The 13,230-nt window shown below is 48.6% G+C and overlaps 1 protein-coding gene across 1 annotated transcript in view; it reads right to left on the bottom strand.

Annotated features, from left to right (window-relative positions):
- Positions 1 to 2,628: 2,628 nt before the first annotated feature.
- Positions 2,629 to 13,230, bottom strand: part of LOC149348986 (uncharacterized) — a 100,195-nt gene continuing 89,593 nt past the window's right edge. Inside the window, exons 4-9 of the mRNA XM_089585961.1 lie at positions 11,475 to 11,794; positions 9,700 to 10,045; positions 7,322 to 7,606; positions 6,054 to 6,329; positions 5,008 to 5,214; positions 2,629 to 2,843 (exon numbers count right to left, since the gene is read on the bottom strand). Of these exons, the coding sequence (XP_089442087.1) occupies positions 2,733 to 2,843; positions 5,008 to 5,214; positions 6,054 to 6,329; positions 7,322 to 7,606; positions 9,700 to 10,045; positions 11,475 to 11,794 (1,545 nt within the window). The 3' untranslated portion in view covers positions 2,629 to 2,732. The remainder of the gene's footprint in view (positions 2,844 to 5,007; positions 5,215 to 6,053; positions 6,330 to 7,321; positions 7,607 to 9,699; positions 10,046 to 11,474; positions 11,795 to 13,230) is intronic.

A 13,230-nucleotide genomic window follows, 5' to 3' on the forward strand; every position in this document is an offset into this window, starting at 1 on the left:
TGCCCGGCACGGTTTTCGGTGAAAGAAAACCAACAACGCAGCGGTGATGCAACATGATTCACACGAAGGACGCGATTAGAGTCGTTCTCTAGGTTGTTTTTGTTCACCGAAAACCGTGATACAGGGCAGAGCCGAGTGTTGACGGAATATTGAGCCTAGCGCTACCGTACTACTGTAAAACAGCTAACCCTAACCCTAACTAGAACGCAACTGCTATAACCTAGGGACTTAACGTGTAAAGACCGACGCTGCACACAGTTTTACGCTGGAAGAATAAAAAAAAATAAGCACAATGAATTCGCGCCTTGTTGCTGCACTACCGCTGCGTTGTTTCATGCCGAACTAAGCATCACGTCGGTCTTTACTTAAGGGAAAAACTAAGTAGCACTCGAACACAAAAAGGGCACAAAATGGAATGTTACGAGATGCCATAAAAACTCGAATGCTAGGTTAATTTCGCATTGAGCGGTTGTAACAGAGTGGGCAGCTTTTGTTTGTGTGTATGTAAGAAAAATGATCCTAAATTGACCCTTCTTTGTCGACTCCGCGTCTCAGAGATATTTACTTGTTGAGGATGATTTCTGGAGGGCTAAGGTGGTCGTGAAGTATTCTTTTAGCCAAGCCAGCCAATGTAACCAATAACGCTGACGGAATGAGTGACAATGGGTAAAGTTTAGAAAACATAGCTCATAAAAAAATGAAAGCATCGATTTTCAGTGTACTATTTGTGACAATAATTGATGTGAACCGAAAAACTAACCAGTATAAGTCAAATCAGGACGTTGTAACTTCCACACGCGCTGTCCTGCTAACACAAATGGTGACGAGTGGTAAAAAGTGCGTTAAAAGTGTTTTTAAGAAATGTTATATCCATATTTATTATACATGCGATCTGGTTGAACCATGTATAGCACCTCATCTTAGTTGCACACTCGACTACTGGAACAAGTTGACATTTCCTTTTTCAATAACACCACACTGCTGGGCAAGTTGAGGTTCACCTCCGGCAGGGTCTAATTCGCCCTTGCCTTTTAAACGATACTAACCAACCCTATGAAGAGACGATGAGCGAATGCATGAATGATGAGTGTGTGTTTAGTATGGTGACTTTCCTGTTGCGAGCGACCGCGAGCATAAGGAAGTTGTTAGGTTCATGCTCGTCGGGCGCTGATACCCATAAGTGGTGTCAGTATAGTGTGAAAAGAAAAAAAATCTCTAGGGTGATGAGCGGCGTCTGATGTCGGCCGGCCGCCATGAATCTTCTGGTTAACAGCGAACGCGACGCGCTCCTGTGTCGTGAATCTCGGCTATATGTTCAAGAGAGGAGTTGTGGCATCCCAACCTGCACTTTGGAAGAACCTGGTGGTCGCGCAGCTTATCACCCTGCTCGTATGTTGTTGCTGATCGACGACCGCTGTGGACTTATATGTGTCTAAACGACAGATTCTCCGGACGACCGCCCCATAGCACTCCGACGCGGTAAGGAACAAGACACCTTGACCCCTTAGTCCATCGTTTGATCAATAAACGAAATTACAGGTTCTACGTAATATCAAGATTCATCAGGCTTCTGTTTTCAAAGTCCTAGGCTGGCTTTTGTCTTTGAACTGGCTTCTTTCCTTCACATGAACTTCGCTTACAATGTGCAATCCAATGTGCAATCCGCAAAAGGAAAGAGAGCCTTAAATCGGCCAGCACAAAAACTCGCACACCTGACTTGGTTTAGCCATCTACAGACTATCTAGACTCCACGAAAGCTGCTCGTCTTTCTAGAGTAGGCATGCGATCTACTAGACGTTTTTGCATGCCAACTCACGTTTCAAATTTGATTCGTAGGTTGTCGTGTAACTAGAAACTTTTTCTGACCGAAGACATCAAGAATGGTACAGTGGTAACAGCGTTTCATAACTGTAAATAAAGAACGTTGTTTCAGACGGTACTGTTCTCTATGTCCTTGTATATTACCAGTCCTCGGAAAAGTTCCATGTCACTGAAAGCCTATATTTGGTTGCTTTGGCTGCTAATATGAAAGTTGTGGCAATATTTAAATTGCGATAGTTTTACTATTGTCATGTTCTAGCATAACTGCAGTTAGTACCCTGCAGAACTTAAGGGTTTCCCTGCTGGCATTCATGGACTTCTGCTCAAGCTGTTGGATCTCAAACTTGGCGCGCAGTCGCAAGGTTTTAACTTGTTGGAACAGGACTGTCAATGGTGATGCAGAGTTTGGAGTCACAGACAAAGATTCAATAGCGAATCTACGCGGTACCAATGCCATCTGTTTCAAGCGAACACAGCGTCTTTCCAGGTGTTACTATAGAGGGTGTCTAGGATAATGGTCCAACACCTTCGCCCTTGTAAAATTTAGTTTTCCTGGGACTTTGTTTGCCTATGGTGTAGACTCCGTGCCTGTCACACACTGACTCTGCGCTGTGTAACACTCCAGTATATAGGACGTGCACGTTGAAGCGCAAAGCTTATGCGTGTGGCCTTTAGCTAGGCACTGAAGGGGTCAGTCATCTGTGTCTTGAAGACCATACATCTATAAGGCGCAGACGTCGAGACCCACGAGGGGCACAGTCTAAGAGTGCCGCAGGAACCGGTAACGCTGTTGTCTTGTTCCCATGGTATCGACGTCGCCTATGCGTCGGAAATCGTCAGGGGTGCTTGCGAAGTCGGTGTTTGGGACGTCCGGAGAAGCCGTCGCTGCAGGGATCGGTGATGTCGGTGACTCAGTGGTGGTAGGCGACCGCGTGGTGATGCTGTTGTCCGTGCTGGTTGTGACCCAGGCCTACGCCCTTCTCAAGCACGACGCCGAACACGACCCGTCCGTTGAGGTTCACCTGCGCAGAAGGCGAGGAGAACGTCAAGCAACGGATAGCAGGTAGAACACCATCGTCTTGCGTTTCGCAAAGTGGCACAGTCAATCGAAACGGCTGATTGGAAGAGTTGGCAACCATCTATCAGTCCCAAAGGGACCAAGACGATAAAGTGCCGCTTTCGGCGCATCCCCATAGAATGCCGAGAAATGCTCTGTCAATTAACACGCAGACATGAGAGCATAGGATTTGCGTCCTTTCTATATCTTTTTAGGGCGTTAGCTCGAATACTCGCATTACTCAAGGTCGCGTTAGTATGAAACACACAAGGTCATTCAGGTCGCACCTGTCGGTGGTACCACACAGATCGTGGACCACCTAATTGGCGTAGAATGTTCGGAGTGGTATCAAACGATTCTGCGCGTTACAGAGCATAAGATTACTAGTCGAATGAAAGCGTAGCCATCATAGGGATTCGCAACGACGACCTTTGGTTTCCCAAACCGTGACTTCTTGAAACTTCAAACCTCCGTGACGACCAAACTGACTGACGTAGGACGTTCGAAGTGGTGTCAGACGGTTTGTCTTCTTGAGCTGTATGCGTTGGCATCAAAAGAGTAGATATTCGGATATAACGAAAAATTTGTACCGGATATAGCGAAGGTGGCTAATGACGCAATATTCGTTCGATATCGCTAACGCTCGATACACATACGCTGCCTCGGCGTTTTGCTAATTTTTTGTTCCTGTATCGGTCCCTTCGGTGTTGCTTAACTATGCATTTGAAATGTTGTCCGAACCGAAAGTTGGTCCGTGCCATAGTTGGCGGACAAGGCGGCAATCCGCGAATGTCCGGTTATGGCCCTACGATGGCCACGTACATTGTTAACTTTCAATTGGGCAATTGTACTGCCGTGGATCAACAGCAACGGTGTTCTACTGTCTAGCACGAGATCGTCGCTTACATCTCATGCCACGGAGGCCTAATTTTGGTGGAGGCTAGCTGGAAACTGTCGCCCTAGTGCGCTGAGATTCTGGTGCACATAAAAAAAAATTTCACGTTGTCAGAATCAAAGCGTAGGCATCTTCTCATGGGTGGGATGCAGTTTTGGCATATTAAAAGAATATAGACATTCAAAATGGATGCCATACATTTAATACGTTCATGGTGAAAAACAGCGCAAATTAGACGGAACACACAAGACAGAGTTTGCTCTTTTTTTTCACCATGATAATTCCACCAACTAGCCCAGACTTCTGCTCTGCTAAATTTAACACGTTCCCAAATCTGCCATCTCGTTTCTCTGCGTGTGTTTGGTCAATACTGCAGTATTAATTGTACACGTCAGACTTTCGTTATTTTTGCTTCCTTACCTTCAGATGCAAATACCGTACTTTCAAATCAAATTTGTAATTAACTGAGCGTCAGTTTCAAACAAACTGTCTGGAAATACGCCAAAAACTCTTATGCTACCAGACTATCTAGCCTTGATCCACAGCTAGCATTATTGCGGGAGAGATAATATACAACGGCAACAAGCTGCGAGAGACACGGGCTCCGGCTTGCCGTTGTGGTGCAGTCGTTGTTTCCGCTGCGCCTAAATTCTGACGTCCGTGACAAGCTTTGCCTGTTACAGTAACGCGTAACTATTCCACAAGGCTGCAACTCACGTACCTGAAGAAATGTGACAGTAATATCTGCCGTTTGTTTCCAGTATTCCTATGGGATGTTGTTAGGCTTAAAAACATGCAACTTAAACACTTCTACTGAGGATGCGTTTCTGAAGTCGTCATACCGTTTGTTTACAGTATAACATGTAGCTTAATACCGAGGATGTTTCTGAAGTCGTCATATCAAGGCAACATATATACAGAGTCACATAATAGCGCGATTCACGACCCGCTACCGTGTACAGCTTCCGTCAGGCGCCACTGTGTGCGTGCAGAACGCCCTGAGGGCGCCAGACGGCGTCAGATGGCGCCACGGTCCCGCCAGCTGCGTGCGCACCTGCCGCAACGGGGCGAATCAGCGCGCAAGCAGTGGAGGCCCGCGGAAGCGGACCGCGCTGTGCTATAACTCTTAAGTAGCTCTTAAAAGAATCTTGTTCTGTGGTTCTGCTGTGGGCGGCAAAAGCACCGGCCTTGTGCACTATCCTTTTGCGCAGTGGTGACGTAATACAGCTCTCACCTTGGGCTTTGGCAGGAAGGGCAGGAAGAGGTTTTTGATGACGCCCATGGGGCTGACGCCGTAGTCGTGGTGTCCGCCGCCGCCGCCGTGGTCGCCGCCTCCAATGGTGAAGGTGATGCCCTTGCCGTGGCCGCCGCCACCGCCGTGGCTGCTGCCGTGGCTGCTCCCGTACGAGTCGCCAGCGTGGATCTCGAACCCGCTCCGGTCCTGAGCAGTGAATAAGGAGTTAAGCCGAGGCGGCAACACGCACGACAATTAAGCATTGCCGGCGAAGCAGCTCTGTAGTCAGCTCGCTGCATGGTGTCCGTGGTGTGCCAGCCAATCGACAAGCATGAGCAAAAAAAAAATGGATTTTCGATGTATTGATATAATGTTTTTTGAGCATAATGGAAGTAATTTTACGACTTATCTAACAATATTTCGCTGTTATATCTCTAGAAAAATTGTTTTCTGGTGTAAGGGCAGCAACCAGCCCTAATTCTTGGTGTTGACGTCATGAGTTCTAAAAAAAATTTACCGGGGCGCTCAAGGAACTTACGTGAGAAAAATCCCAAGGCACTGCAATTCTATTCCGATTGTATCCCAGTTCTATCAAATTTTATTGTAATTCTATTCAAATTCTATTCAAATTCTCATTCTTATTCAACCCTGAATAAGCCGAGCACCAGGCCAGGGGAAGCTTGTACCCACTGTGTCACCGGTGGGCACCCGGCGGCACTGGGGATCGAACCTTGCACCTACCGCATGCGAGGCAGATGCTCAGCCACTAGGCCGCCGCTGCGGCCTATTGCGTTCTATATTCCTTAGTATTTGATGCAGCTGTATGTACTACTACTGCTAATGACTCGTTAACATTTCGTATTTTCCCGCCTTTGATGACGTCACACCGTTCTGACCAATAGCTGGTTTTGTGGTTTTGTAACGCCACTTTTTCGGCGACATCTGGTTTTCGTGTCAATGAGGGAGATATAAAGCTTTCGCATTAATGCCTAGGTACGCTCGCCCTGAGCGTGCTCTCAATCTATGCTTTCAGTCCCTATGCTCACCTTGTTGGGGAATGCCGACTCCGAGGACGGGTGCAGCAGACCCCGCTGCGAGTCGACGGCGTCGTTGTAGCGCGACGGAGACCCGTACCGCGAGTGGTGGTGAGACACCTGCGGTGGCGGGGGAGGGGGCGGCGGTGGAGGCGGGTTGAACGGCGACGAAGACTGGCCGACGGGCGCGTACATGTCGTGGTTCTGCGAGGCACTGTAGCCGCCCACCGACATGAAGCCCGGCGCCGGTGGCTCAGGCTCCGGCGGTGGCGGAGGAGCCGGGTTGGCCTGCGTCCATGGGTGGAGTTAAGACCATCGGACTTTAGAGAGGATCCCTCGCGAGATAATGGTTCCAAAGTTTCTTTACACATGCAATGGGCAAATCCTATCACTTGCCGTCACGAATACGTGCTTATACACTGAGCCTCAAGCACATCGAAAGCTTGTAGAAGTGTCACCAAAGATTTTTGTTTGGGAACACATGACTGCATCGCGCACGGCAAAAACTTTGCTTTGCATCGTCATTGTCCTCCTTCTCTCCCCTTTCTCTCATATTCAAGTGGTGCATCAGGCCAGGTACAAGCCCTCCCGAGGAGGACCTCTTCGTCCTTTTCTCTTTTACTGAGAATCTGTTTCAATCTGTCTGAACATACTGAGACATATACTAGTCTAGTATAAAGTCATGCTTGAGCGACCACTATCGTAGAGGCTGCAACTTTCTGACCCTTGCCAGTATCAGTTAGGCCAGGAAACGTGACCTTGAAATAGCCACCCTGTACCCATCCAAAATCTGTATTAGCTGGGGCCATCCACACTAATTCTTTATCTTTGAAATGCTGCCTGCCTCGACAAATTATACGCATACGTAGAAGACTTGGTGGTGTCTTGCTCCGAACTACCATTAAAACACGATATCCCTCACAGCTGGCATATTTGGACCAACATACCTTCGAGCCCTTTGGCAGAGTTATTGGCGCATTTCAATTGTGTCCTGGTACACAAGGCACTAGAGGCTTAAGTTTCTTTCTTTTCTTTCATTTTCTTTAATTTAAAGAGGTGATGCCCGCGGTGATACCCTAAGCGATGACCATTACGTTATACCCGTGGCTCAGACATGGATTAATTGAAATTGTGTCTCTCTCTCTTGTCACTCTACATACATTGTAGCTGTCATGCTCGCAACAGCGTAGCTCTTCACCTATGCCGAGCAGTGTGCCCTAAAGCAATGTAGTCCGAAGACGTAGCTTACTACTCCGACCGACGGTTCGTGCGTGACGTACCTGGTACCCAGGGGGCGGCGGAGGCGGCTGGAACGGGTTGGGGTTGCTGCCGTTCCTGCGGCTGAGCACCTGTGGCGCCGGCAGCAGGTACTGCTGCCTCGGGGGCAGCGCCGCCTCGTGGTGGTGGTGTGGGTGGTGGTGCGACGATAGCGAGTGGTAGTCGTCGCGCGGCCGGATGGGCAGCCGCAGGGGCACCGGGGGCGGAGGAGGAGGCGGTGCATGCTGCATCGGAGCGGCGATCACCTCCTGGCTCACCGGAACGCCAACGGGATGGTAGCGGGTGGCCTGGGGACGAGGATTTTATCAATTGACCTTCATTGTTCATGTTTGTGGTTTCATCCTTGTGATTTCTTCGTCAGGGACTCAAAGGGACTCATAAGAAAAAGAGGTACAGCATGTGGCTGTGTAATCCCTCCTTAGTGACGTCCGAATAGGGCTTTTCAAGTTCCCATGACCTGCTTCCATCTCCAAACAATACCGATGAATTGCCCTCACAGCATCTATAGCTAACTTTCGTCGTCATTCTGTTGAGTCCTTTTTAGGGCATGTACGACCTCTTTCCAGGTGACCTTGTCTTACACCAATCCTTTTCTTACGCCAATTGCGGTTATAAACCTTGTTCCAGCAAACTTGCCAACGAGTCCATTCCAACTGAGCCTTTCCAGCTTTCAAATAAACGCTTCCCTTACCCTGATATGCATCCTGTCGCTCTCAGAAAACCTCGATAGATCGAAGAGGCTTTGGTTGATAAGCAGTGCTAATTCGTGCCGTATAGAGACGATAGCAGCTTCCGGCATTAACTCGCGAAGTTTCGGGGGCTGGGAACAACTTCAGCAGTGTAACAGTGAGACATAGTGGCACAGGTAAGCTGCGAAGGTTAAAAATGACACGTCCTACTCCGCAGATTTAGACGTATATGTAAAACTTTCAATGAAGCATATGCGTATAGGATATTAATACTATAAATTTACTGTATATACGATAAAGGCAGTGAAGTCTTTTCTAAGTAGCTGCAATACGAAGACACAGCAACACCTGGATTCTGACAATTCTCTCGTCAGTTATGGCGCCAAGGGGAAGCGAGGGGTGGCGGGCGCTGAACCAGAAATTTGCCAAGTCGATTATTTCAGTCCCTGAATACACGATATGGAGAGCAATAAGGGTCTTAAACATCTTAATTCGCGCATTCAGTTGCGGCTCTATCAATCTTTATGAGGAACAAAGCCATGAAAGTATCATGCCGGTATCAACTATTTACACACCAGTTCGCTGTGTTGGTAATTCTGTAATACTAATCGATCATGTTTTAAGCAATTTTTTTTCCCACTTGAAGCATTCGTCTTAAATGTTAATGTCACCGATCGCTACCCAACAGTATAGTTTCTCTTCATAAAACTAAATTAATCAGTAGTGTACGCTTTGGAAAAACAATTTTGGATAGTTCACATTTCTCACTATCCAAACACTCTTCCGCTCTAAAAGTTTATCATATTTAGTTTAGGGACCATAGCTAGTCAATAATCCATACACTATCCCTATCATCGGTAGAACAAATATTTGTAACCCTAATATTGCTCCAGTTTCGCACTAAAATACCTTGTTATTGTCGAAAATTCGAAATAACTAAAAAAAACATATGGTTGGTTCTATCAGATAGAACTACAGAATGATTTATCGATGTTCGTTAAGACCACGGCTACCTTGTCCGGCTGCAAAAAACTTTTCATAGTGCTTATTCTACAACAAGTGCAATTAACCGATGTTTATGATACCTTTAACACATGTGTTTTTGACCTTTTTGTGCACTGTCGCTGGTTATATCGTCATATCGTGTTCACTTATACTTTTTCCATTTAACATGGTAATTCTGTACAATGTACTGTTCAGCAGTTGTGATATGTAATTGATCTTACCGGTTTATACGTTGCAAGCGAATAATTCTACGCAATTCTTTTTGTGACATCTGGATAGTTGCGCTTTATACAATTACTGACAAGACGTCTCGCTACAGTGTATAACTCGGGGAACTATTTCTTTATACTACACCCTTGTCCCATGCATTTTTCTTTGATGAATGAACTGTTTGATTGATTTATTCACTGACTGATTGATCGACATATTGATTGTCTGATTGATTGATTGACTTATTGATCGACAGATTGATAGTCTGACTGAAGGATTGATTGAATGAAAGGTTAAGAATTGATTGATTGATTGATTGATTGATTGATTGATTGATTGATTGATTGATTGATTGATTGATTGATTGATTGATTGATTGATTGATTGAAGGGTTAAAACCCAATATTCTGCGGTGCCAAATAGCAGCTTCTGATGCGCATACTTTTTCTACTCTTATATTGCAGAGGTGAGCCCACCTTGGACAGGTGCTCGAGGTGGTGCTGTTGGTGCTTGTCCGCGGTGGGCATGGGCGCGAACACGACGAACTGCGGCGAGCGGCCGAAGCCGTTCTTGGAGGCGTTCAGGATGTGGTTCAGCATCTCGGCGAACTCGGGCGAGTGCGGGTTCAGCGTCGACGTGGGCGGCTCGCTCGACGGCGCCTGGCTCGACGGCGACGTGCGCGGCCGCCGCGTCGTGGTCGTCGTCGTGGTCGTCGTTGTGGTCGTCGTGCTCGTCGTCGTGGGCTTCCTCGTGGTCGTGCTCCGCTTGGAAGTGCTCGGCGGAGTGCTCTGGGTGCTCGGAGCCGCGCTCGAGGACGGCAAGCTGCGGACACGTAACGAGGCACAGTGTCATCCTATTTCAGTTCATTCAACAGTGCATTGCTTTTACCACTTACATGGCAGAAAATGAATTAACGAGATATGCAAAGTTCAGAGGGGCACCTAATCCCGTTATATGTTTGCAATGCGATAGAACTGGCAGCTGTTGATATCGTCATGGGAAGTGACGCTCCACTTTCGGTTTGGTTTGGTTTATGGGGTTTAACGTCCCAAAGCGACTAAGGCTATGAGAGACGCCGTGTTTGGTGGCGTCACTTCCCCTCTGGTGACGTCACTGCTCTCCATCCAATAGGCAAATTTTATGACCGACTATGCATTTTGTCCCCACGTGACTTCTAATGCCATCGCACTAATACAGGAGACAACAACGCATTTTAGTCCCGTGCTTCTGTTTACCAAGATGGCGGCTGAAAGAATGCCTTGGTGTCGACCCTAGTGTGGGTAAGCAGTTCAAGTTCGGCTAAAGTTGATCTCTTGGAAACAATCCGAATACTGGAGCGAGAAAAGAACACAACGCCAGCGCGCTTTTTGTGTCCCAAGTTGGCACTCGGCTGTAATGCTTCGTGGGTCACAGTCGTTGAAAATAAGTTCGAAATATAGAGGAGGGGCTAGCGCCAAATTTTTCCAGCCGTGTGCTTGTCGGCCGATTGGTATGCGCATACAGAAGTGACGAAATGTTTCTGGGACACCAAAGTTGCCGCTACGCCGCGCAGTTTAGCTAGGATTGCACATGTAGCGCTTCATTTACATGGAGGATGACAATAAGTGCCGCGGTTATGGGAGTCCTTAGCAGACAAGCTTTAAGTAGCAAGGGTCCCGCTATACGGAGGCATAGAAAGAAGCCGTCTTTGAGGCCACGGAATGCATAGCGGGATATGCCTTCCGTGGCCTATGAGACTGCTTGATCCTTTCTTAAAAAATCTTAATGAACCCCTGAACTTTCCAACTTGTTTGCTTAAACGGGTGAACAGCAAGACCCATACCCTTGGATCTGTTCACAAAGACTGGGTCTACTGAATTTGCTGAGAGTATATATTACAACGAACCCTCATGCACTCATTCTGATTACCATGTAGCAATGAAATAGTGCTGTGAAACGAAACTATACTCAGATACAACACAAGAAAGGAGCGGCATATGCCCCGCAAAGAAGGAACTCCAGCCAATGGTGTCGAGCGATTTTGATCACACAGCGGTTAATCCGATTACGCTGTGGTTATTCTCTATTCTGCTACCAGCCCCTGGGATTTCGCGCTAGCAGGTCCAAGGGGACCGGTCGACGCCATTGACTGGAGTGTCTTCTTTGAGATGCATCTGCCGCTTCTTTCTTGAGTTGTATCTGACTATAGGATTGTGCCCCTAATCCGCGTCTAGAACGGGTGCATGCCCTTGGTACGTGTACCGTACCCTACCTGTGCGTGGTGGTGGTGACCCTGTCGCGTCCCTTGGCGTCCTTGTCTCCGAGCACGAAGTGGACCACGTACACCGGCTTGTCCCCCTCGGTGCCCACCGTGGTGGCCTCGACGATGGCGCCCGGCTTGGGCTGCGCCGGCAGCACGGGCAGCGAGTTGGCCACGTAGTCCGCCGCCGAGGACTCCACGCTGCTGCTGCTGCCGCCATTGTCCGGCTGCTCGGGTGGGTCCGAGGGCGGGGGCACCGCTTGGGCCGGCGGCTGCTTCGGGTACGACAACGACGGGGTCTCGTCGAGGCGGTCGTCGTACGACGACCGGTCCTGTGGGCATACGGTAACACACACATGTCAATGCGCGATTAGTATAAGAGCAGTTTAGTGAGACATCATGCTGGGCTTGCTAGTTTTGATCTGGTTTATGGTTTGTGGAGGTTTAGCGTCCCAAAGCTACTCCGGCTATGAGAGACGCCGTAGTGAAGGGCTCCGGATATTTCGACAACCTGGGGTTCTTTAACGTGCACTGACAATGGTTTGGTTTATGGGGGTTTAATATCCCAAAGCAACTCAGGCATGAGGGACGCCGTAGTGAAAGGATCCGGAAATGTCGACAACCTGGGGTTCTTCAACGCGCACTGACAATGGTTTGGTTTATGGGGGTTTAACATCCCAAAGCGACTCAGGCTATGAGGGACGCTGTAGTGAAGGGATCCGGAAGTGTCGACCACCTGGGGTTCTTCAACGCGCACTGACAATGGTTTGGTTTATGGGGGTTTAACATCCCAAAGCAACTCAGCCATGAGGGACGCCGTAGTGAAGGGATCCGGAAATTTCGTCAGACTGGAGTTCTTTAACGTGCATTGACAATGGTTTGGTTTACGGAGGTTTAACGTCCCAAAGCGACTCAGGCTATGAGAGACGCTGTAGTGAAGGGATCCGGAAATGTCGACAACCTGGGGTTCTTCAACGCGCACTGACAATGGTTTGGTTTATGGGGGTCTAACGTCCCAAAACAATTCAGGCATGAGCGACGCCGTATGAAGGGATCCGGAAATTTCGTCAGGCTGGGGTTCTTTAACGTGCACTGACATCGCACAGCACATGGACCTACATGGACGGGCGCCTTTTGCGTTCCGCCTCCATCGAAACGCCGCCGCCGCGGTCGGGCTTGAACTCGGGCAGTCCGCTTCAGTAGACGAGCGTGCCTTAACAACTGAGCCACCGCGGAGCGTAGTATTCTCTGAAACACGCGGTATTTCTACACTAGGAGGTGAAAAGTATCGTTCCTGCCGTTGTTCACTGGGATATAGTTCCTGTGTTTTTATATAGAAAGCAAAACTGCGCTCGCTTCCTTGCAGCGAGCCGATTCTCGATGCTATGCTCGTTTTGCTCCCGTTCCACCGAAAAAGGCTCGCCGGGTAGTGTTCGGCGGGGAAGTGCAGCGAAGCGTGTGCGTCACTTCCGGGTAATCCGACGCCACGTCCGGCCGCTTTTAGTGCTTTATGAAGCGTCGCCGCGCGGCATGCCATCTGCATTTTTTGGTGCTGCAACTGAGAGCTCTGCTGGTGAGTGCCGTGTTTGCTTTCGGCGGTGAAATCCGGTCGAGCGGAGCACGGAGAGTGGTTGGCACTCTCCAGAGGCGTGCAGGCTGGATTCACTCGGAAGCGACTTGTTTGAAGCGGAGTGGAAACAGCGGAAGTGGAACGACTACACCGGAACTGGTTCGGCACGATGAATGCGACTACGCCGTGCTCTGCATG

Source organism: Amblyomma mixtum, chromosome 4, assembly GCF_055824585.1.
Source record: "Amblyomma mixtum isolate Tamu chromosome 4, ASM5582458v1, whole genome shotgun sequence".
In the NCBI taxonomy this organism is placed as follows: domain Eukaryota; kingdom Metazoa; phylum Arthropoda; class Arachnida; order Ixodida; family Ixodidae; genus Amblyomma; species Amblyomma mixtum.